This window comes from Falco peregrinus, chromosome 10, assembly GCF_023634155.1.
Source record: "Falco peregrinus isolate bFalPer1 chromosome 10, bFalPer1.pri, whole genome shotgun sequence".
Classification (NCBI taxonomy): Eukaryota; Metazoa; Chordata; class Aves; order Falconiformes; family Falconidae; genus Falco; species Falco peregrinus.
Window position 1 is genome coordinate 33,199,253 of NC_073730.1, and position 25,267 is coordinate 33,224,519.

Here is a 25,267-nt window from a genome sequence, read left to right on the forward strand (position 1 = left end):
GCAGTGCCCAACTCTAATGGGACCTATACATAATGGCTACCTGCATGTTCCTCCAGCAAGTGTGTTGGGCTGGGGTTGGAAGCTTGAAGATGGAGGGAAGGGGAGATAAGGGGAGACCTGAGCTGAAGCTGGCAGGACACGAAACATGGCAAGTTCAAAAAAACCCAAATTCCAAGAATAAAAGCATCTATTCACAAAGGAGTACAAAAGTACTCCTCCTGTCTCTCTATTTTTAAGTTGCTGAAAGTGCTCACAAGATGAGAAGCAGGCAGCAAAAAAGCAATTTATTTAGGGTTTTGCTGTGGCATTCAAGAATGATTTCTTAGCAGCTGGCTGAGCACTGAAAGAAAGAGAGGTTCTAGGGAATAAGGTATAGAAGTAACAACAAGGATATGTGTTACAAAAGGAAAAAACTCTACGCTCTTCTGTGGTGTTCATAAACTACCTAATCTACAAAATAGCTCTTAAACACTCAGGGGAGCGAGTTGCTTGTGCTGCGTGCTTCCTCAGGCGGAGTAACTGCGAAAGAAAAGCATTTAAAATAAATTGCGAGTGAAACTGTGATTTCTTGAAATGTTTTATGCTTGCAAACATAATCTCTTGTATGCTGGCAATTCCTTTTCACTGAGTCAGAAGAGAGACGTCTCCATGTCACTGGCACAGGGTCAAAGACCGTCACTGACAATGTTGTCTTGTGTTCTCTCCTAGCTGCTCTTTCAAACGGGGAGGTTCGGTTTAATAACTCTTTTGTTCGGTTGGTGTTTTTTCGACACTTGAATGATTTGGTGTTGGCAGTAGTGTTCTTTTTTTGTTGTTGTTGTTGTTTTGACAGGGAGGAGAAGCAGAGAGAATGTCAATCAACTTCAAAGACCGATTTCATGGTTTGTGCTGGTAGTTCACTATTCCGGCCTCACATGCATTTTGCTCACTGTAGTAAGAACTTCATAAAGGAAAATAGATAACAAATTTGGCACAGTGCTGGGGGGTACCTCCCCAATGTCCCTACTTGCAAAAACCTCTCTTCATGGAAACCCTCCATATTCCTTAGTTGACAGTGCAAGCAGCATTCTTTAGTTACTACTTCTCAAGTAAAAGCAGATATATCTTAATTCTTCACATTTCCATGAAGTTTACATTTAGGCAGTCTTAAATGAACCTTCAAATAAAAAGCCTTGGGCTCATACAATATTAGTTCTAGCACTTTATCATAGAAAAGCACAAAAAGAAGTTCTTGAGCTTCTCTACCCTGCAGTGTGGTATGGGCTGCCAGCATCCCCGAGTGCTTCCCAGGGGAGGTCAGGGACCCAGTCCCAGCCCACACATGAAAGGGACCGTGACTTCCTGTGGGAGGAGGAATACAGCTTTTCCTGTAGTCGGAGCAGCACTGGAGGAGGGAGGCAGTGCTGCCTGCCTGGACGTGCGTTGCCCAACAGCAGCAGGGATGCACAGAAATCTCCCTGTGCCAGCGGTTCCTTAAGATGTGAACCCAAATCTATTCCTTTTCAAAGCATCTCCTTTAGGAGCTTCTCAGTTCCTCCCAATACCCATACTATATGAGCCCCTTGTAAGCGTATAATGGCTTTATTTCCCCAGCCTGACTTCATCTGAAAAGGATGCTTGTTGCTTTGGGGAATACCAAGGGCAGAACAACATGGGGTCACACCTCTTTTAGAGGTGAAGCCACCAAGAAGCTCTTGGGCAGGCAGTAACGCAGCTTGGAGGCAGTGTCCGCTCTAGGCAAAAGGCCTGGCTAGGCGCAGGCCTGGCTAATTGTTGGCAAGTCGCAGTAAAAATTGCCCAAGAAACAAAGAAAAAGCACTAAACAGCAACAACAAAAGTCCCAATTACTTGCTCACTTGAATAAATTATTGAAGCTGTCTTAACGCTGGGGATATCTGTGCGGCAGGATGGGTCTGTGCTGAACCCTCCGTGGACTGTACTGGTCCTGATGGTGGAAGGGGCAGATACGGACTGGGGAGCCGTGGTCTGGGGAGCTGCCGGCGCTGCCTGCCCTTCCCTCCGGAGAGCTGGAAACTTTCTGTGCTTACCTCCGGCAGCCCAGCTTCACCTAGTATTGCTTATCCAGTTGCAGTTTGTATTACTGCCTCTGTCTGTGTCTTATGCTAATTGCCTGCTTAGGAAAGAAATATTCTGGCTTTAGCCCCGTGTCGGAGCTGGCAGTGTTCTGGGGGAGACTCGCCTCCGGTGAATCCAGCTTTCCCTCCCTACTTGGGAATGGCTGGGTTTTGTCTTGAGCAGGCTCATCTTTAATACACTTATTGCAAACCAGCCAAACTGCGTGGGTTTTGGGGTGGGGGCTAATACTGCTTCGTTTGTCTGATTTGCGACGGTAAGGTGAGCCCTTATCTTCCATTAGGCTCCTTGGCTCTAGCGCATCTCCTGCCTCCCTGTGCCCTTAGAGAGTTCAAACATCTTTACAGCCTGATCTTAAACTTCCCTTTGGCCACGCTGAAGTCATTCCCATGGGCTTTAACCTCTGTTCTTGGGGATTACACTTGCTAAAGCAGCCTTTCATGCCTCCACTATGTGTTTTAACGCATCAGGATGAGTCAAACCTGGGTTTGGGGGTCTCAGTAATGGCGTTATGAAATGGCAGGAGCCTGCTCTGCTGCTGTTGTCCTGCAGTTCTACTCTGCATGTGTTTTGTTGTTAAAATTTTTGCAGAATAACACTCCAAGACACCTGTGTTCAGCCTTGTAGGGAATCAAACTCTACCAGGAATCTGGGACAGCAGTGGAGGAGGGGACGGATGAGATGTAGCAAAAAAAATAATACCAGTCCTCAGGGTCTGTGTCAGTCTGAGGAACTTGCGAAGTAATTTGGGCAGGTAGAAGTATGCTCCCTTCCCACAAATGCCCCTTCGTTGCTGTTTTAGCTGCCTCTGCTGCTGATTTCTTCCCTTTGCAAATGACCACTTGATGCCTGTTAAAAAGTTGATGTAATTGTGACACCTGGGCTATGTCTGATGTAAGAGAGGATGTAAGTGCATATAACAGCATAGGTATTTTAGAGCCTTTGCTTAAATGTGAAGCTCAGCTGTCCAGAAGAGAGCTGTGTGCTGGAAGGAACAGTTGGGCAGGCTTGGGCTTCAGGGCACTGAGATTGTGCTCTTAAAACGTGGCTGACAAAGGAAGCACTTGGATCTAAACGCTATTGATTATCACTGGATGCAAAGGAGCTGCTTGCCCAGAGGTTTTTATTTAGAAATACGTGCCATCCCTCCCCCTCAAAACAGGAGTTTAAACTCTTCCAGTAATGTCTGCAAATTGATTTGCAAGCCCCTGAAAGCTGAAGTGCTGAGCGTGGAAGATACACTCAGTGTGGGCAACAGCAGGAGCTGGGGATGCTAGGGGTCCCCAGGGGTGTGGGGACTCTGCTCTGCCTGCTTCAGTTTGCCTGGCTGGCTGCTTCTTGCAGACATATATCCCTCCATACGCGATGCACCTATATGAGGATGCTTTAATAATGTTGTGGCAGGGGTGCCTGCAGCAGGGCTGCTCCTCCTGCCCTTTGCATGCTGTGTGGGCTCTTGTGCAATGCCAAGGTGAAGCCGGTGAATACGATGATGGGGCCACGGCAGCCTGGCCTTAGATCCCTTAATGCTGGTGTGAAGTCACGTCCCCCATTACACAGGCTTTGCTGGGGAAGCTGCGTGTGGGAGGAACCTGAGCTGCGGCTGCTCCTGCGCTGGCTGGCGGGGCTGCTGGGGGGAGACAGAGGCACAAATAGTGTCATTTTTTGTTGAGTGTTCCTTAAGAACAATCCAGGCTTTGCTGCTGAAGCCACAACAACGGTGGCTCAACTTCGTTCAGTTTGGGGACCTTTAAAAGGGCCATTTCTGCCGAGGCACACGGCAGCCTCCACTGGATCCCTGGCTCCACTTTCATGCCATGTCCTGGTAATAGTCTGGGAGGAGAGACAAGCAAACAACCGTTCCCCCCCAAAAATACTTTGTGCGGAGGGAGAAGGCTGTGGTGGAGCAGCTGATAACTTCCAGAAGTATGTGATTTGGGACATGTATGCAGCAACTAACAAGTTGGGTTTTTTCCTCTTCATAGTGTCAGGCTCTCATGGTACCGTAGAAAGAGGATCAGAGGAGCATTTTGTACTCCCAAACTAACCTCTTCTTTTGGGAGGGCGGGAGATGAAGGCTTTAATGCTGTTCTAGAGAAGAACCATGGTGAGGAACAGGGAAGGTTTTGCTCTTTCCTTGCTTCGTCTCTAAAGAAAGCACAGGCAATAACTCTCTGACAAAAAAAATAAAAAATTGTCATTGAAGATAGTGTTACATATAGTCTGGGCAGACTGAGGTAAACCTGCTTCCTTTCCTATGGTTTCATGTCTGCTTTTTGTCTGCCCTTTACAAGCAAAAAGGGTCTGTTTACTCTTGCTAAGTAACCTATGAAACGCAGTACTTCGCTGCTGATCTTCAATTTCTAGACGTCTTGCTTTCACCTCCCTGCTCTCAAGCTAAGTATTGCTTCATCAGCATAAATATTCAGACTGACATGGTCTTAAATGCCTTTTAAATGTCAGCTCATTTCCCCCTTAATTCTCTGGAGAGCTGGATTTCATGCCCTGTGGTTTGTAGGGTTTGTGGGTTGCCTGGGGGGGCTGGTGCTCAGGGATCCCCCAGGCAGACAAGGACCACAATGTGCAGCCCTTGCAGGGAAAGCTTCCAAATCGGCTATTTCTCGCTTGTTCCAACCCGTGAGCATCTCCCTCAGCTGGTAGTAGAGTAGAACCCTCTGTTGCTGGCCCCTCCGTGGTCCTCTGTGAAACCTCTGGCTGTGGGTGATGGCGGCTGGTGCCAAAGCATCCCCCATCACACAGGGTCACCCCCCTTTCATTCACCCCTTTCTGGCCCCAAATCCCAGTCTTTAAAGCTGGGCTGGTTTAAGTGTCTTTGGTTTTGAACCTAAGCACAAACACTGCTCAGGGGACTGCAGCAAGAGGAGCTGAAGCGAGGGGTCCTTTGTGAGGGTACGGGAGGAGGGAGGTCTTTCCCTTCTGGATACAGTGCCGTTTCTTTCCCTGTCCATGTGGAGCAGCAGTTTCCTAGTTTGGCTAATACATACACTTTGGGTTTGCCCTGCTAAGGGAAGACAGGTGACAACAGGTCTCTTCTGACAGTATCAATGGGTATCAGTCTCTCTGCAGGCTCCCAGCACCCCGTGGCTGTCCTGCCAGAGCACTTTGTGTCACCCTGCCACAACACCTCTGCCTTTGGTGAGCAAGTCATGGGGGGACAGCAGGCAGAGGGGCTGTGCTCAGCTGTTTCCGTACTGGGGCGCATCCTTCTGAACTCCCCTGGCGACCGCAGCGTTCCCTGAATCTGCACCCTGCTGCGGTGGGATGTGGCTATGGGGGCGCAGTGTTTGCTGCGGTATCTTGGCAGCCTCTCTGCCCTGGGAGAAGTTCTCTTCCTGTGCTGCACATCCTTCTCCTGATGCTCTGTAAAATTAGCTAAAGAGCGAGGAGAGAGCTGAAGTGCTTTAATTAAAATTTCTACGCTCCCTAGCTGCCATCCCGTCCAGCACAAGGCTGGTACCGTCAGCAGAGGCTCCTTCAGTTGTAATCTGTCCAGAGACATCCACCCTCTGGCTGATGATGAGAAAGGACTGTGGTAGGAACACTGCTCTGTGACATATTCTAGTTTTGTAAGGAGATGCAGCAGGTTGTCGCAGCACTTGATGACTACTGGAAGTTTATTCTGTGTTCAGAATAATCTCTTCTCAGAGCAGACGTTAGCTCAGAACAAGTACCTTCAGCCAGAACAAATGCAAACTTCCGCTTGTCAATCGAACGGATGAAGTTGGCTCTTTTCCATGCTGCTCCGTCGGCTTGAAGCACTTCAGTGAGACCATCATTGCCATCACCTAACAGAGCTGTGCAAGAGGAGCCATCCCATGCGTCTCGGGCAAGTCTGCAGGGCACATGCAGCAGTAAAACCACTACATTAAAAGTTTCTTTACTGGGAAATGAAAAGGCTGCCGTTAGCAAGCAGTCCCTCTGAAACTTGTGCTACAAATACAGGTCAGAAGCGTGTCTCTGAAGTGCACTAAGCCTTTCGGGGAATATCCAATAACTGGGTTAATAAAAAGTTCCATGTAAGGAACAAGATGCATCTTATATACGTAGAGGCTCATTCTGCATAATGAGACTTCTAGACAGCAACTCCAGCCCATGGTCAATGTTAACGGAACTGCTATGTGACAACATGCCAAAAACTGGGATCCGAGCCACATGGCATGCTCCTGTGCTGCTAACTTGCAGCAAACTGTTTTTACGCAAACAAGCCTGCAAGCTCCTTTTTCTGCCCTACCAGAAGATGCTCATGGGGCTTATGTGGGTTCCTACAAGCGTTAATTTTGGCTTTGGCTACAGCATAGACAAATGTGTGCATGGGATGCAGTTCCTGGGGAAGGGATGGTGTTGTGCCTCAGGTGCTTCATTTTAATACAGAATGTGCCTTTTGCCTTTGTGCTAAGGGAAAGGAATGCTCCTCTGTTCTGGGTTTACCACCCAACTCTGGTAGGAAGATCTTTCTGAGCAGGGATATGCTGTTACACTGCTGACTCAATATCCTGACCAAGCTAGTGGTGATGACCTTATCTGCATGGTGAAACCTGAACCTCCTTCCTGCTAGGCTCCAAGAGGGAGCAATGCCTGGTGCACCCCTTCAGACTCGGCAAGTGTCCTTGGTCTTCCTCCTACTGCAGAATAGGTCATAGTCCTCCACAGGCTGGCCAGTGTGCTTGAGTGACAACTCAGCTGCTGTTTTCTCAGGCCTTTTATGCTCAAGAAGAGCAAACGTACAAAGCCAGCTGTCTCTGAGCATGGTTCAGGGACGTGCAATGGCAGCAGTAGGTGATGCCTGGCCAGGTGGCTCATTTCCATAGAAGATGTGTGGGACGTGGGGCTCAGCCCTCCCTGTCCCATGCCCCGTGTCCCGTCCCAGCGACTGTTGCACGTGGCCCGGGGAACCACAGCTGTCCTTTGGAAAGGTCTGCAGGAGCTCTGAAGGTCTCTGTTTGCAAGAGGGACTTAGCACAGAAATGTTTTATTCAGCAAAAGATGCAGGGGCAAGCTACCTTTTTTTTTTTTTAAATCTAATTTTTTTTGGTTGTTCTTGTGCATTTCTGTATATATTGGCAGGTTCGTGTGTTAATGCATTGACTCTTTCTGCTCCTTTATACATCTTTATGCTTTGTAGAAGACACTGCCTGGCAGAGGAGCCTTTGGATGTATTTATTTTGTTCTTCTCTGAGCAGTCTGTGAAGACCGTATCATTCCTAGTAACTGAGAAAGACTGCCTTTGTCAGCACCCAAGGATGCTGCTCTCATCCAGTGCCTAAAAGATACCCAAACAAATTACTGCACCTGGTATAGTACTAAGTGCTGCTACGTTGTAAGCTTCCTCAATAGCTGCACAATAGCTGAGTAATACTTGCGTCGTGTTAAATACTAGTTTTGTTCTCTTGGTTGAGTAGCACCAGCTCACGTTTCTTCATTAGCCATCTTTTCTGTTTCTCTGTTTTAGTGAACATAGTAAACCTGGAATTAAATGCTGCTGCTTCTTTTAGAATGATAGTGAAATTCTCATTCTCCCTCTTCCTCCTCCTCCCTGCCCCCCAACCACCCCCCGGGGTTGATTTCTAAAGATTCTAGGTTTTCCATACTCTTGAAGCCTTTCTGTTGCTCTCCTACAGCATTTCTAACCATAAAAATGTGTCCAATACCATTGGTCATTGGTCCTCTAACCTTTTTGCCCCTGCTTTCCCTGTTCCAAGTTACCACCTTTCTGTCTTTTCTTTAAAAAGTTGACCTGAAGAACTAAAAGTACCTTTTGAACAGTATCTCCTCCTTCCATCCCTGGCTGTTCTAGCGCAGAGTAATATGAAAACAAAGTTTTTAAAGAGAGATCAAACACTGATTCCATACTCGGAAGCCAAAGAGCTACTTTGATTATTTTTTTTTCTTTCTATTTTTTTCCTCCTTAATCATACTTAAGTAGATACTAGCAAGTGGCTTGGCAAAAGAAATACTTCAGTGCCTTAAGAAGGCATCTTCTGTTCCGAAGCTGGCAGAGTTCAGAGGAGATGAGATGGTCTAGCACATGGATCATGTGCGTGTGAATCATGACCACATCAGAGTGCATTAAGCATCCTCTGTGCACAGGGGAATAAATAGCATCATTTCACCAATAGAGCTTCCAGTTTAAAGATACTTATTTATCTATAATGATGATTATTGATAGCTCGCTCTGGGTTTGAAAGAGTGAATGCCATTTAAATGGGTTTGGTAATCTACAGAGTAAATCAGTAGAAGCTTTTTTAGATGTAGCTTCTTCCATGTTTCTTAATAGTCTGAATGTCTCCAGAATATTTCTTCTGGAATTGATGATTACATGAGCAATATTTCACTAGCTTATATCTAACACCACTCACAGATGTTGTATAGAACCAGAGAAGTGATAGCTGTAAGGTCTCTTTGTAAATATGAAACAAGCACTGGTAATGTCACCGGCCTGCCTTAACCATGATAAATCTTCCCCATTTCTGGGAGCTGGAGTAATTAATAATGATCAGCATGTTCGTTTTACAAAGCAGCTGTCCCATGGCTCTACGGCAGTCTCTTGGACTTTCCGGGTGCCCTGGGAAAGGCAACCCTTAGCGGACGCTATCTCGGTTATGAGACTACCTGCGTGCGTGGCATGTATTCACATAGGTTGCTTGTTGCTTAATTTGCTGTGCTAGAGGATCTAGCTCTTCTGACTAATCCAGCATAATAAAGTAACAAATATATAATTAAAATAATGTAGTTGAAGTTCACTAAGATCAAAATAGTTGCAGTGTAGTGAACAGAAAGCTATTTTTAAGTAGTCAAGAGCTTAATTTGTAGCTAATAAGCAGTTAAACTACCATGTTGCTAGGTGTGTGTCTGACAACTTGCAATAAAACAAAACCACATCTACTCAAGTTTACAACCAAACTATTACACTGCTTCTCTAAGAATGATGCTATTAACACAGCCCTGCTATAATAAGGAAGGCTGCAACAAATTGGTTCTTGGTTAAGACAGTGGAATAGTTGTATTATAATTGCAAAATGCAAACACCTGAAGCGTAAGACCATCTTGCAGTGCACCAACATTAACACTTTAAATGGCTTTTGCTCTGTGTTAGTCTCCTATTGACTTCGCAGCTTCGTGCCATGTCAAGCTCTGGAAGAAAAAGCTTATCAAGGAGGTCAGCCCCACTCTGCTTTAGCCTTAGCAATTTGCTGAGCCTTGTACTAAGGCTGCAAACACACAAATAACCAAGAAGGTTCTCGTTCTCAGCTGCAAAGCTTAATTCCTGAACTTCCTTCTTTTCTTACCAAAACCCAGGCTTCTATCTTCCACTCAAGCAAATCTAACTGGACTCTTAAGTGATTTAAAATGACTCTGATGACTTCCTCTGTATCCATAGAAATGGATAGTCACAAGATAACCTTCAGTCGTCTAGCTGCAGTCAAGCTGGCAGCTGTGGCGGTTATGCTGAAGAGCTGTCGTATATACTAGTGCCTTTTTCTTACCCTGTGGAAGTGGTTGTTAATTTGGTCTCGGTTATGATCAGCAAATCAGCTGCGTGCTGAAGAGCTGGTCTTGCTTTGGGTTGGGTTGAGAGGTGAGGGAGCTTGTGTGGTTGTTGTCCATACTATGCTAATACTAAACAGCCAACCTACGTACAACACCAAGAGTCAATAGATGGTTCCTAAGCCCAGCTGGCAAGGATGTGCCATCTCTCATCTCTGGAAAATCATGACTTTAATAAGTAAAACTACTTTTGCCCTACACTTACTTGACGTGCAGCAGCGCACGTGAGTATGTTGGGTCTGAACCGAGCAGTGGGTTTGTTGGTGCTGTGGATATGTTCCAAATACGTGACATTGGCTTTGGTTTTGTTGTACTTGAAGGTGCCTCATCACCAGACATGGAGTCCAGCTATGGGGGAGGCTTGCTTGATATGGTGAAAGGAGGTGCAGGGAGACTCTTCAGCAATTTGAAGGATAACCTGAAGGATACCCTGAAAGATACATCTTCAAAGGTCATGCAGTCTGTTGCCAGGTACAGTACAGCTGAAGCTGCCTAACGCAGGTGAAATTGCTAGCTGCAAAGTGCCGGTCTGAGCTGCCATCCTAACTGGCATGGCACAATCTCCAGCTAACTTAATAAAGGAAGGAGGTGAAAATCATGAGTGACTTCTTTGATTCTGTTTCATAATTGCTATTTGGCCCCAAAGAAGCAGGAAAACCAAAGTAAGAAATCTAAGCTTCATAGTGAGTAAGCATCAACATCCTGAAGTCTGAAAAAGCCCCCCTGTGAAAGGGGAGCACTTGGTCTCAGATTCCTTCATTGACCCCCGTGGGGTGCTTCTGCTCAACCATGCTTGAGTATTTTGTTGCTGAAAATTGGCTCATGTTATATGCCCTCCCTTTGCAGTGCAAGGAGGCTCTACTTGCTGATGTAACTGCTCCCTTCGCTAAAGCCACCTTTTGAATTGAAGGAAGAGCTGAGGTGACTTTGCTTTGGTTACCTCTGCTGGCATCGTCCCCTGTGCTTGATGCTCTACCTGCCTCTGAGGGATATGGGGCTACAATAAATTAAAGAAACTTAATGCATGCAAGACCTCAGAGGCTTTGAGGGATCTGCAAAGTGGCAAACTACTAGAGATTTCTCCTGCAAAGTGGCACTGAAAATTAATGACAAAAGGGAAAAGGGACCTTTTTTTGCAAGCTTCTGCAGCCAGTTAATTGCATATGTGGAAAGGAAGACTGGGTCACTGTCTGCAGGAAGCTATTTGCACCCTCTTCTTAAGGCATAATGACACAGTACAAAGAATCATTTTTAAGATCATTCTTTCCTTCTGTTATAAGCAGATCTTTGTGGGAAAACGCTCTTCTGGTTCCTTTAATGTGCTGTCTTCTGGAAACGTGCATAATGTCTGTCTCCTACTTTGCCTTTTAGTTACACCAAGGGGGAGCTAGATATTTCATACATTACCTCAAGAATCATAGGTAAGTGCTGCTTCTTGGATAAATAAAACCTGTAGTTTCCCAGGGTTCAGAAGCCCACAAACACGTTACGGTGCACACTCAGCCTTGGCTCCTTTTATGTTTCTAGTGATGTCTTTTCCGGCTGAAGGCGTTGAGCTGGGATTCAGGAACCACATCGAAGATGTACGGACGTTTCTGGATTCCAGGCATCCAGACCACTACACAGTCTTCAACTTGTCACCCAAATATTATCGCAGTGCCAAGTTTCACAACCGGGTAGGTGTCTTCCAAGAGGTTAATGAGAACAGGTGCTGAAACACCTCAGGAAAAGGGGCACCAGGTCCTGTTTGTGTCTATCTTGAGCGTGGCAGAATGTAAGAAGCTGAAAAAGGAATTATAGTTGTTTCTAAGCTGCTGTGGTTGGTTCTGGGTTTTAGCTGATGTCTGGGACGGCAGGGATTAAAGAGCTGGAAAGTTCAGGGCTTAATGCTTGTGTTAGAAGCCTGTGAGAGTAAGTGGCATTGCACTAAGTTGAGCCTGTGCTGCTCTTGGCTCCTACGTAGCTGTTAGAAACTGCTGCAGAGAAATAAGGGACAAAGTGAAAGCGCTTTGAAAGAAGTTACCAATAAAAGCAGGTAGATTATTTTCATGTTGAACAATCCTTCAGTTGTGCTTTAATCAAGCAGGAGCCCTTAGCAGGCAAAGCACAGGACTGGAAACTGGATCTAAGGGGTGTTTTGGCTCTTCCACTAGCGTGTGACTTTAAAAACCCACCTCCACTCTCTGCCCCAGTTTCCTTCTCTAAAACCAGAACAGCATACGGGAGCATTGCAAGCCTCTGGTTCATTAATGGCTTTTAGAGGAAATCTCTATGAAATACTGCTGTTGAAATGCAAGATTAGATCTAATCTTTCAGAAAACTTCCTGTTCTTTCCCTTTCCCACAAGGGAGTTAACGATTTTTTAAATTCCTTATTTTTCGTTGCTTTCAACACAAAAGGCAACAGCAGTTGCCAGGCTTAACCCTCGGTCAGGGTAAGCAAATATCATGCAGCATAAGCCACATTTCAGTTTAATTTGCAGTATAGCTGGATCTATCAGCAGCAATTTCTCTGATCACCAGAAATCACTCGCACTGGAAGCAAATTTCTCAGTGGTAGTTGGTAACCACCCGTGACTTCAAATATGAGTAAATGAACGGGAAAAACTAATTAAATGATATCAAGGGCTCTGAATCTTCATTCTCACTGGGTTCTGGTGCATCACTGTTGGTGGGAGGAGAAAGACAGCTCTATTTTTGAAAGCCCAGCATTAAACATCTGTTGGTATATTGCTTGACCTGGCCATAACTTCTCCATCCCCGGTGCTTTATCTCCTAACCTACCCAACAGCTTAACAGATGACTTTGTGTGTCACTCCTGAAGCATGACCAGGTGCTTTGTAAGCTATTGTCTTGACACACAGAGGAAGAAAATGATGCATCTTTTAATAAAGCATTGTACTTTCAGGTTATGGTCTAAGAAATGCTGACTCCAGGTATTTTTCAGGAAAATGAAATGTGCACAGCACAATACATGAGATCAGGTGAAGCATGGAACAATTATAAATATGAGGTTGCACTTCATATGTATCAGAAAAAATACTAATGGGCTATCAAGGAGGTGAAAGCATGTTAAGAGTAATTTGTGCTTTGGATGAGGATGCCAGCTGAGTTGAAGTTTTGAGATACACACTTGTTCTTCAAAGTGAAAGCCTTTTTAATTCCTATTGTCTTTAAAACTTTTCATTCTTAAGATCAAAGTAGGTCACTTTGCTGCGTAGTGGCACAGAAGGAAGGTAAGTTAATGTCCTGATGGACCATTTTGCTGCCTGGATGTGGCTGCATGGGTCATGAAGCCCCAAGTGCCCCGTTTATCGAGGAGAAGAGGGGATCACGGACACTAAAAGCTGCTGGTCCCATCTGGCTGTGTTCTGTTCTCCTCCTGCCTTGCCGCCCTGGCAGGACAGCAGAGCTCACGCCTGCTCAAGGAAATGTGAGCAGTTTGAAAACATATAACTCAAGTATAATGTTAAACCAAACCAAACTTCAAAGTCTGTGATGGGTCACATTCCTGGCTGTTGCTGCCCTACCGCTCAAGTAAAACAAGCACTGGCTGCTTATTTCCAAAGGTCTAGAAGAATTCCTGTTAGTTTTACACTTTTTTTTTTAGAATCCTGTAAGGTTGTCTTTCATGGGTGGTGGTGAGGTTACATTTGAAATAAATGCCATGCTACATAGCGCCTATTTAATTTTCTAATTGCGAACTGACAGGCAGATGTGTAATTACAGGCAAAGTAAATATATACAATTATGGACTGTTGGAAAACATATATTATTAACTTGATAACTGATAATGGCTTTTCCAGATGCTTGACAGTGTGTTGTCCTGAGGTCTGTTGAGAAGATCACCAGTGAAAGGGTCACTGGTCATATTAATTCTAACAGCCACTTGGAATCTGAATTGTGTTTTAGCGATCTAATTGCAAGTGGATCTTGTGCCTCCCTCCAGAAACCTGCTGCAAAAGTATTTGGGGTTGGGAGGAGAAGACTTTTCCTTGGTATAATAAAATAATTGGTGTGATAAAATAATTTATAAAAGAATATGTCATTTATAGCATTAGTACTCCACCTGTTTAAAGAATTGAAGAAATGTTTGTGATACCTCTGTAATTCAGATTGTACAACGGTCCCATGGCTGCAGCAGGATGTACCCTGCCAGGTCCATCGACCAGAAGCTAACGCTGGCCGTTCCTGCACTGGAGGTCACAACAAAGCGAACTCTTGGGGGTTTTGTGCCCCCTCAGCCCTTCCTGAAAATGCACAGAAAGGTAGAGGCAAGGGAAAAATAAGTGTGTACAACAGAAGGAATGAAACAAAGTAAACCTCTCAAGGCAGGAGAAGATGGGTGATGAGTATAATGCTGTAGGGAGGGTAAACAGGGAAGGGTCATTCCCTGCCTTCCAGAGCCTGAGCATGGTTTGACTTGTTGGGTGGCTTCTACAACGCAAACCTGTGTTTGCTCACCAAGTGCGGGGCTGAATTTCAGGATATTGTGGAGACTAAAAACTTTTGTGAGTTTAAAAAGCTATTAGACAAATATCTAATCGGGTATTAGACCAAATGTTCAGCGGAGGCCTGCCAGGCTCAGAAATGCCACCAGCAGGATGGATGTGCTGGGTTAGGCAGTGCTCCTGCCTGCTCTGCCCCTGTGTCCTCCAGCTGTCATTGGAGATGTTGTTTGAGACAACACTCGGCTTGGTAATTCTCTGGTTGGAGTCTGGATTCCTGCTTCTGCTATAAGATGTTGTGCAGGTGTATGTAAGAGAGAACCTTAAATACAAGTTTTATTGAACCTGGAGCACTTCCTTCCTCTGAGAAATGAAATGGTCCAGTATGGAAATCATATCGCTATGTAAGAACATCTGGGCACACCATCTCATTCCTGCCCCCAGTTCTTATTAAGCAGGATCCAAATGTTAGTTGAGAGAGAGAACCAATTCTTTGAGGACAAGCTTCACAACGTTTCTCCTTTAAATTTCTTCTAGCCAAAAATGCCTTTTACAAAAGTATTTCAATTAAACCCAGATGAAACCGAGATGTCTGTAGAAGGCCATTTGATGTGCTGTTTGAGACTGCAAGGACTGTTCTTAGATAAGTGTTGTGATTAAGAACTAGTACATTGATGTCTAGTTACTATTCATACTTTAGGATTTGTGGGTTTTTAGCTCTAAGTAGTCATTCATTTTTCTGGCTCGTGTACTAAAAAAATAAATTTGTATCTGAGTAAGTATAGTTAACAGAATTTTCCCTTTCATCAGCCTAATATCTGTCAAATAGGGCTTGAAAATTCTATGACACAAAATGAGTGAAAATAACAGATGCTCAGTATCCTTTGAAAATCAGAGCTGTAGTTTTTAGGGTCAAGTTGTACGAAGGCTTTAGGCATAGCAGAAATCAATGTATTGCTGTGAGACTGGAGTGCTAGGAAAGGCCACTCAAGATAATCTGACTTGGAATGTAATTTTTTTTAAATGTATAGTCAGTGACAGTACATGGCTAGTATGTTATTTAATTGAGAATTCTTTTTTGTCTCCTTGTAATTCATGAAAGCCACGGAGCAGAATTATGCATGGGAAAAGATAAGAGTAGGCTTCAAGCACAAAACTCTGGGCTGTAAAAGAGAACTACATTTCTTGGCAGAAAGCATTTGTAAAAACATGCTTGCAATAATGCTGTTTCGAAGCTGGCTTTTGTTCATCGTGTGACTCTTGTAGGTATCCGAATGTAGCTGGCCAGTACGACAAGCGCCCAGTCTGCACAACCTCTACGCTGTCTGTAAGAACATGCACAACTGGCTACAGCAGAACCCCAAAAATGTGTGTGTCATCCACTGCATGGTAAGTACACCAGAAGGTAACCAGATTTTTAGACCTATGCATCATAAGTCATATAGCCTGTTGCATGTCTGGAGTCTGTGTACAAGGATGGTGACAATTTCTAATAGAAAACATAATAAAATGCACCCCCATAGAAAGGGGCATGCTCTTCCATGTGCAGCTACATAGCTAAGCTAGAATACCTAACACTGAAAGGGAAGCAGGAATGCAAAGCAAGAGGGGTCACAGTTGTTCTAGCAGTGAACTACTAGAGGTGATGAGTCACAAAAGGTTTGAAATACACCCAAGAACTGTACCCTAAGAGTTGTCATCTTGCTGTGGCCTTACATTTTATTGTAAGTTGTCGCAGGACAAAATGTAGCCTTGAGACTGAAGGTTGCTGATGCAAGTTGGGGAGAAAACATAGAGTTGGGAATTCTGTCAAACTGTGAAACTGAGATTGTTAAAGTCTCTTGTGGTCATTACTTGTCAGGCCTGGCTGAAGAAGTCCAGTTGCTTTCTGCTCCTCTCTGTGCATCACAGCTGAAATGATCGCTAACCCTCCCGTAAGGGTTACTCAGTACTGGACAACATGTAGACAGGATGCATGAGAGTGGTGTGATTCTGTACGACTAACCTTGCAACTTACCCCATACAACCTTTAATATTGACAGAAATGCCCAAAAGGAGAGTTTTGCTCCTGGAGCCTAAATTAAATCCGGGAGGCTGTCAGCCCTGATCAGCATAAACTGGAAAGAATGGAGGAAATGGCTGATCCCAAACTGCATAGACCTTATGTACAAGTCTGGCATTTCTGCCTTGCGTAGCACAGCCAGCAGCTACGGGGTATAAATTCCTTTCAAACACAGATGAAGATGCACTTGATGCCTCCAGTCCCGGAAATCTAGCTCAAGAGTCAAATTCCTTTACTCTCCTTTGAGCGATGAATAGCAGGATAATGCTGTAAAGGACAGGGAGTCCTTTACAACATTTCCCAAGAAGTCTGCAGAAGCACACTTTAGTTTATATTGAACCTGAGAGATCTTTTCAGAAGCAACTGGCAGGGGCTAAACCTTAAAAAAAGCAAATAGCCTGTTAACCCTGAGCACGTGCTCAGGCTCAGCAGATTGCTGGGGTCTGGGTCAGCTCTGGTATGGCAAATCCTACAGTGTGGCTGGAGTGCCTAAAAGGTGCCTGAAGGAAGTAATCGCAAGGAGCCTGTATAACTTTTAACTTGTGTTTTCAGACTTTGAGGGTGACCGGCTGCCTGACAGGGCAATAGGTTTCCCACTTCTTCTTTGTAAATGAGTCTTGACCTCTGGGATCTTCTGTCCCCTCTGAAGAGTGGGAGGTGAGCAGGGTGGCATGGTACTCTGGTAGTACCAAGCATGTTCTCGTACCCATTGCTGCACAAGAACGTGCATCCAAAACCAAGCAGCACCAGACCTGGATTTTGGTGGAAGCTGGCTGAGGGGCTTTTTCTTTTTGTTTGGCTTGCCAGAGCTGGGGTATGGTCCGTATGGCTCATCAGCTCATATGTTCCTGGGTACAGCAGGGACCTGGGGCACTGGGGAGGATACTTTGGTTCTCTCCTGCTCTTTCTGTATTTTTGGTCTATCAGCTTCATTCAGCAAACACACTTTCCTCCATATTTGCCTTAAAGAAAACGTTGGACTTGTTCAGGAGCAATCTGTAGGCTGAGGGCTGTGGAGGTATTTGGCTGAGGGAGCCTTGAGCTAGGTTTTTTGGTTTCTTTGTGAACTCTTCTAGGTTTCAATTTCTATTACATGGCTGCCTGCAGCTGTAGGATGGGTGTATTCTGACCCCGGGTCAGTTCCAGGCCTAGGTTTGAAATAACTATACTATTACAGCTTGGGAGCAGCCATGAAACACCAACATTTGTACACGGAAGGTACTTCTGGGCTTTCAAAATAAGCATAAACCATCCTCAGCTTGGGTCGCTTACAGGATATTGTCTGTGCCTTGATCCGGGCCAGTGCTGCTCACTGAAGTCCTAGGTATTAAACAAATGACACAGCACTGAAAATTCCTCATCAACTTGTGGTCTCAATCCTAGTCTTTCTGGAGAAATTATTTTATGTGATTTAAGGAAGAGGGGAGACCGTTCTGCTGAAATCTGAAATTTAAAGGATGTCGCTGATACTTAATGCATTTTTCTCTTCCCGCCCCTTTCCCCAACAGGATGGCCGTGCAGCCTCAGCAGTGCTGGTCAGTGCGATGTTCTGTTTCTGTCACCTCTTCTCTAATCCAGGCCCTGCTATGCAGCTGCTGAACACAAAGAGACCTGGAATCGTACTGTGGCCATCTCACAGGAGGTAGGGTATACTGGCTAAATGGTACACAAGCGAGCTGTATTCCTTACGCTAAAACCAAAAACTGTTGTGTGTGTTTTGGCAATGTGTTCCCAGCCCCTAAGCTGAGATTAGGCATTCAGATTTCAGTTTGTTCCCCAGAAATAAGCGGTGAAGTGGTGATCAGGCACAGAACAGGCTGTCCAGAGCAGCTGTGGGATCTCTGGCCTTGGAATTCCTCGGCTCGGTGTCACCCCCAGCAGTGTAATCCAGTTCTGAGCTACAGCTTTGAAGTTGGTCCTGCTCTGAGCAGAGCACTGGACCAGATGGCCTTCGGAGCTCTCTTTCAACCTGAATTATTCTATCGATCTATAAAATAATGCAGGTGACCTGAAGGGTGTACATGCTGCACGCCCCAGTCTCACCACCCAGGCCAGCCTGAAGGCACTGGCAGGAGGTGACAAACTGAAAACTCCAAATATTCCTGTTGCAGCATGAGCAGTACTGATGCATTCGCTGTGGTACCTTGCTTTGATGGGTCTTAACTGGTATTTATGGCCGCTTCCGTTTTACCCACATTGATATAACAGTGATGAAGGAACAAAATCAAATATTACAATAGCTTTGCTCACTAGTTCAGGGAAGCTGGCAAACCTGTAGTTAAGAGGGCTTGGATGAATACCTCTCCTTATGTCAGCTGCATCCTTATGGGAGTTTACGCTGTAAAATTGTTTTTTGGGTGTTTTGGGTTTTTTTACAATTTCCATTAAGCAGAGGAAAGACTGCCTGTCAGAGCAAACCACAGATAGTGTTATGTCTGTAATAATAATTCTTCAGCACGTTACTAACAAAGTGATTAATCTGCTATGTACATGTTAAAAAAAAAAAAAAAAAAAAAAAAAAGCAAACTTCTACTGGTAAACCAGAAAAACCATTGCTCAGCACCTTCTCTCTTAAAAGGTGAAGAGAACTGATCTTCAGCTCAGAGCTAAAGGCCAACTTCCTTACTCTTGAGCTCCAGTTCTTGTAATTAAACAGAAGTAGAAGTGTAGATTTTTGTACCATCTGCAAAGATGCTGGAGTACGTGGAAACTCCAGTCCTAGAACTATGAAAGAATTGCACTTTCACTGGATTTCAAGGTAGACTTCAAGTACAGAATGAAACCTACTCAGCTGGGATGGAGATATCAGTAAAGGCTTTCTCTGTCCGCAGATACATAGGATACATTTGTGATCTAATAGCAGACAAGCCCGTCATTCCTCACTGCAAACCACTTACTATCAAGTCAGTCACCCTCAGTCCAGTCCCCTGCTTCAACAAGCAACGAAACGGCTGCCGGCCCTTCTGCGACATTCTCAGTGGAGAAACCAGAATCCTTACCACTTCCCAGGAGTATGAAAGAATGAAGTGAGTTGCTGTGGTCTCCTAACATCCTCAGGAGCTTAATGCAAGGAAGCTTTCGTTTTGCTGTAATGTGTCTAATACCTGTGCAGCAGCCATGGCCAGACTGCCTGATAAATGAACATGTATTAATTGAAAGTTAGTGCCTTCTGTTTGCTTGGCCTGAATGAGATCAGTTTGTATGGTGATATTGTTGGCAGGTGCTAATGGTGTTGTGGAAGGGAGCTTAACTGTGGATTTCCTTCTCTTCCCCTCAAAGAGAATACCGTGTGCAAGAAGGGAAAGTCCTAATTCCGCTGGGAGCTACTGTCCATGGGGATGTTGTTGTTTCTGTCTACCACATGAGATCAACCATTGGGGGACGTCTTCAAGCCAAAGTAGGAGTTTGTTTAACTTCTCTTGCATGGTAGAGGCAATGTACCTAACTAAGAGATGACTAAATATAGAGTCTAAGAATGCACATGGTGTTTGTGATGAACAGTTCCTTACTTGGCAGTAAATATAACACAGATTTGAGCGGTGCCAAGTGAAAACAAGGAACTGCCTATGGAGAAGTCCATGAGGCCTCTAATATGTCTTTATGGAGATGGTGTCTACTGATAGCATGTAGGATCCTTCCAGCTGATGTAACTGTCCATCACTAACCAGCTCAGGGCAAACCACTACCTACGCACTCTAAGAAGATGGAAGAAGATTTTCTTATGCTCAAATTAGAATGACTTACCAAGCTATTGCTCCCGCATGGTGTCTCTTTTGCTTGCTCTAGAGCAGCCTTTACCTTTTTTTGGTCACTAGGGCAAAAAGGCACTTTGTGTGGATTGGTCAGTCATAGGGATTGGAAAGACCATTTAAGCTGCAGGCTGGCCAGGCAGCCACCCCCTTCATAGCCAAAAAGCCTCTTAATACTAGCAGATCAAAGAAATGGAAGACAGTGGAAACTGGGGAGAGAGAATAGAGGAGCACTGAAGGGCATGTATGCTGATGTCTCCTTCCCATAACACAGCAGCAATGCTGAAAGTGAAAATATGTATTTGTCCGTGCTGTTCTAGGCTTTGAGGCTGACTTTAAAATCCTGTTCCCTGGCTCTTGTAATTGTGAAAGAGGAATTTGGAAATGCAGTCTGTTCAGACTAGAAAACTTGGATCTGCAAAAACTGAATCAGTAGTTGTCATACACTAAGGTGCTTTATTAAGCTTTTCAGTGATGAGGGTTAATTGGCTTACCCGGTGAAAAAAACTGTTTAAATTGTTTTCAAAATAATAATAATAAAGCACAAAAAGGGAGGGAAGAAAGAAGTTTTGTCTCACTTGCTTTGAGTATGACCTCATTTGCTCCCTGCAGATGGGTGCTGAGTGGCTGGTCAGGCACAACAGTTCCTGGACACTCACCATCGGCTGGGTGCAGTGGCTGCGATCTTGAATAGTCACTCTATCCACTGATACTTTAATCTGAGATCTTGTTAATTTTCCTGATGGTATGTTTGAAACCTTAACGTTGAAGTTGCAGAGTGAGCAATGAACTTTTTTCTCTTCTTAATTTGTTACTTGTGCTGTTTGCTGTAGAGATGATGATTTACTGAAGCCTCTACTGCAAGTAAAATGGTCTTAAGTTTTCCCAGGGTGCAAACCTGTTGCTTCAGTGCATTCAGTGGAAACAGATACAGGTTTCATTCAACTGCTGAAGTGTCGGGTAGATCCCAGAAATAAAGACAAGCAGGGAAAGAAGGCATATACCTGAACGCTATGAAGGCACTGCTATATGGAGGCAGCTGCAGCAGGGTTTAAGGCAGATGGAAGTATCTGCGTTTGAGAAGGAAAAGCTCTGCTTTCTGTAGAAGCAGCAGAATGAATTAGCCTACAGAGTGGTTATGATTAGTCTGTATAGTTAACGGGTAGTAAGGTAGACTTATCGAACTCTCTGCATGTGCTATAAGCAAATGTTTTAATTTAATGAATTTAAGCACTTGTTCAGTCTGGTTCTCTGTGTTTTTTCAGATGACCAACACACAAATATTCCAAATTCAATTTCATACTGGATTCATAGCCCTAGGAACAACCACACTAAAATTCACCAAGTGAGTATTTTAAGCCGAACATTAATCAAACCTGAAGCATAAAAGCCTTATGAAGGCTGAAGGAGAATATTCACAGATGAAATGTGAAGAGTCTGTGTGCATGCATGTATTGAAAGACTTCATATACCTTTGCAGAAATATCCTCTCCTTTTCAACTGTGCAACTCTTGTCCCCATTTAGGCCTGAACTGGATGCCTGTGACTCTCCAGACAAATATCCTCAGCTCTTTCATGTTATACTGGACATAGAAATACAGTCTACTGATAGACAAACCGAATTAACTCCCCCATGGGAGAACTTCACGACAAAAGACATCAATCCAACCATTCTCTTCTCCTCTCATCAGGAGCATCAGGACACTCTTGCTTTGGCAGGTAAGAGCTGCTTAGATTTATTCCATTTACATGCTTACCTGCATGCTGAGCTCTGTTTTGCGTATTTATTTGGTGCTCTGTGCTGCAGGTAGAGGTCCCACTGATTCACCCCAGGATAACATCAGAAATGTTGGACAGAGTGCATTCTTCTCATCTCTCAGCTGGCAAGGTATGCAGGCTTGGTCTTCAAAGTAAAATCTGCTTTGAACAGAAAAAACAACTTTTTTTTTTTTTCCTCCTTTCTTGGAGCACAGAGTCAGGCTGAAGGGTCTGATTGTAACATGGCTTTCCCCTTAGATCACAGGGTATTGCTGGTCACACCCTTATGTTGCAATTGAGTGGGAATTAATTTCCTACAACATGCTCTTCAAACATTGCTTGCTTGTGCCATGTATGACGATTATTGACATCATTCTCGTGTAAAACTTTGCCTGAGGCCTCCTTGATGCTAAAATAAAATCTAAGCTGCTTTTTCCTAATGTTGCACTTCATATAACACGCTACGAGAACATAGCACTGAGAGTGTTTGTCTGAGAGGCCATTTAATAAATGCCTGTAATAATAATTTTAATGATTAAATTCATAATTTAATAATAACGATCTCGCAGCACTGCCACACGCAGTGTTCTTCCTCTGGCATCAGTGCCACGTCTGGTAGGAACCTGGTGTCAGAGATGCTTGTGGGCACAGCTGGGAGGCAGGTTAATGCTGCTGCTCCTTCACAATGAGCCTTGCTTTGCCTGGGTTTTGGGGCATGGCTGGAGATCATCCTGGATGTTTGGTCCTGAGCCAGAAACTCATTCAGTCTGTATCTCTGGGTGTTAACACTTGCTGACTCCTCAGCCTGGAGGAGACTCAATTAACCTCTGTCTCTGTTTCCTGATTAATAAAGCTGGCTCCTTACAATACAGACCAGCAAAGACTAATCTTCGCAAAGGACTCGTATTTTAAAATCTAGCAAAATGCTGCTCTGATATTCTCAGTAGCTTCTTCTTCTGCCTGTAAGCTGTTTTTTATGGGACCTTTGTGATGACAAAACTAACGGCTACCTAATTTTATTTTTAATCATTATTTAGATCAGAAATCTGACAAAAGTAGCTCTCACCCCACCTCAGAGGATCGAGCAGCGCTGGTGCATGAGGAAAGCGAACAGTCAGATGATGAACTCTTGTCCCTTTCCAGTCAGCACAGTAATGCCAGCAGTGACAAGCCTCATGGGACACCAAAACACAGCAAAAAGCAGCAAGAGCCTCCAGCACCACCTCCACCTGAAGACGTGGACCTGCTGGGCCTGGATGGTAGCCCTATGAGCAAGAGCTTTCCCTCGCAGCCCACCACTGCCCCCTCTAACTCAGACTTGCTGAATGATTTGTTTGGGGTTGGTGGGCCAAGTTCCCAGAGTCAAAGTGGACAACCCGCTGCTGAGGAGGTCTTCCATGTGGGGGGACCGGGATCTGTGCAGTCAACTCCTCGGCGTTCCGCAGCTTCGGCATCCCCATCCCCGTCCCCAAGGGTAGGAGAAGGTAATATGGCTATGCCTAGTGTGTGACTTGAGGCACGTGCTTTGAGAATCCCACCTGGGTGGTCTGCTCTGGGCTGTTGGGTTCCTCCTGGGTACACGTCTTTCATGAAAACTAAGAGCTGCGGGAGAGCCCAAGAGGCCAGCCAGCTCCTCTACTCTGTGACAGGAGTTGGTGCATCTTCACAGTCAGGAGCAAAAACCAGATTATCTAGTTTGTTCCCTGAAGTCTCTGCTGGAGCTCACCCAAGTGTTTGGTGGGCTTCTTCCACTGACAGCCACTGAACATCATCAGTTTTGCTCTTATTATGTGTCCGATGATGCATACGAGGACAATATGTATTCATTTACAAAAAGAAAAAAGCCTTTGAGGTTTTGGATAGAGCCATAGCAGTTTGAATTTAATTTCTCTCTTAACTTGAGGGGGTTTGGAGCTATGATACTGATTCTGGACTATGAAATGTGGCTACACAGTTCTGCTATTTCTGCTCTTTCTGCAAATGAGATAGGCAATATGAGAAGATATTTTTTTCTTCAAAGACAGACTGAGATCAGGCTGGCAGAAGGAGTGGTTGAATAGATATTAGAGCAAAGGGGTCCCTTGGAGAGTGAAGTGAACAGAGGAGAGCAAGTGAAAATCATTTATAAGCGAACAGGTGACTAGCCCAACCCAAGCTGCTCAGATTCACTGAGAGCCTCTGGAGTAGATGAACGTGAACAAGTGTCCGGACCTAAGAGCAGGTCTCTGTGCACCGCACTGAGCTGCACAGCCTCCCTGCCTTTGGGTTGGCCTAATCCTTTATGATACAGTTTAAGAGCTGATGATGTCAACACATACCTGATTCCAAGAGCTCAGTATGCTCAATTAACTTTTTCTCAGCAACTAATGACTTAAAGCATTTGCAATACCTGCCAGCTTTCTTGTACAGAAATGGTATTTTTTCATTTTGCTAAGCAGGCTTGGGCGATGCTGGGGCTGGCACAGGTAGCATTTACCACAGGATGGCCCTGCTGCCAATTTCTGAAGGCTCTTCTTGAGTCCTTCTTTCTCAGCTAGAATAAAAAAGCCTGCAGGCTTGGGGAGGTTTGCCTACTAGTACACTCAAACACCAGATTTGCCTGCTGTGGTTTTTTGAAGCAAAAGGGACAGGAGCAGTTATAATCTACTTGAACCAAGACTCATGAAGGGAGGGAAGAGATGGAGACTGAGGACTGGAGGGACTGGAAGCAGGAGAAGGGAGAAGAATACAAGTTTCAGTGGAAGAAATTGAGCCACCTGTACATGGAGAAGGCTCGTCTTGCTGCAGGTGTTGTATGCTCAGTCAGTCTGAGAGCTTTTGCGCAGGGGTGGGAAGGTTGTGCAGACACGCATCTTGCAAGGCAGAGGTGCAGCAACAGTATTGGGAAAAGATTTCTGGATATTGCTGAGCTTTGCAAGCCAGATTGGTGCATGAAAGAGAAAGGAAAAGCATCACACAGCTAAATTGTCCCAAGCCAGGAAAGCAAGAAGCACTTACAAGGTAAGTGGAGAGTAGTAAATTCTGAAATATCCTAAATAATGAGTAACATAAGTAACGAGTAGCATCATTAACACAATGCATAGCTTCTCAGGATTGTATCTTTCTTACAGCAGTATATATTGCATCTCTGTTCAGGATGCTCTTTACCTTAAACTTGTTGGCAGGTAAGAATTTGAGTGACCTCATAGAGGTTTCTTTTGTAGGTTGGGCTTGTTGGATTTTTTTAATGTGAAAGACAGTAGACAAAAAAGAAAGACAAATTGATAAAAAATGGGGTTTGAGAACGAACTGGATTTTTGTAACAAGTGATGCTATGTAGTAAAAATAGCAGTTATTTTCTAAAGCTGTTCTGAAAAATCAGTCCTTGTACCCTCAACATATATTACCTTTGACAGCCTAAAATCACCTTTGACTGTGTTCAGCTCTTGAGAGGAAGCAGAATTGCACCAGGATGCTAACTCGAGCTCCAGGCTGTCCCTCACTGTCCATGTACCTATTAGCAGTATGTGCAAGTTGAAACTTTATCTTAAGCATCTAAGTATCTAAATACTGACTATCGACTGCTCCTAAATTCAGCCCCTCTCTTTGGAA

At 44.6% G+C, this 25,267-nt stretch overlaps 1 protein-coding gene across 3 annotated transcripts in view; it reads left to right on the forward strand.

Annotated features, from left to right (window-relative positions):
- Positions 1 to 25,267, forward strand: part of DNAJC6 (DnaJ heat shock protein family (Hsp40) member C6) — a 51,627-nt gene that overhangs the window by 16,070 nt on the left and 10,290 nt on the right. For all 3 annotated transcript variants that reach the window (XM_027792682.2, XM_055815218.1, XM_055815217.1), the window contains 11 exons: positions 9,981 to 10,131; positions 11,032 to 11,081; positions 11,188 to 11,336; positions 15,374 to 15,496; positions 17,678 to 17,811; positions 19,001 to 19,195; positions 19,449 to 19,566; positions 21,184 to 21,263; positions 21,444 to 21,637; positions 21,726 to 21,806; positions 22,714 to 23,160. In XM_027792682.2, the coding sequence (XP_027648483.2) occupies positions 9,981 to 10,131; positions 11,032 to 11,081; positions 11,188 to 11,336; positions 15,374 to 15,496; positions 17,678 to 17,811; positions 19,001 to 19,195; positions 19,449 to 19,566; positions 21,184 to 21,263; positions 21,444 to 21,637; positions 21,726 to 21,806; positions 22,714 to 23,160 (1,722 nt within the window). The remainder of the gene's footprint in view (positions 1 to 9,980; positions 10,132 to 11,031; positions 11,082 to 11,187; positions 11,337 to 15,373; positions 15,497 to 17,677; positions 17,812 to 19,000; positions 19,196 to 19,448; positions 19,567 to 21,183; positions 21,264 to 21,443; positions 21,638 to 21,725; positions 21,807 to 22,713; positions 23,161 to 25,267) is intronic.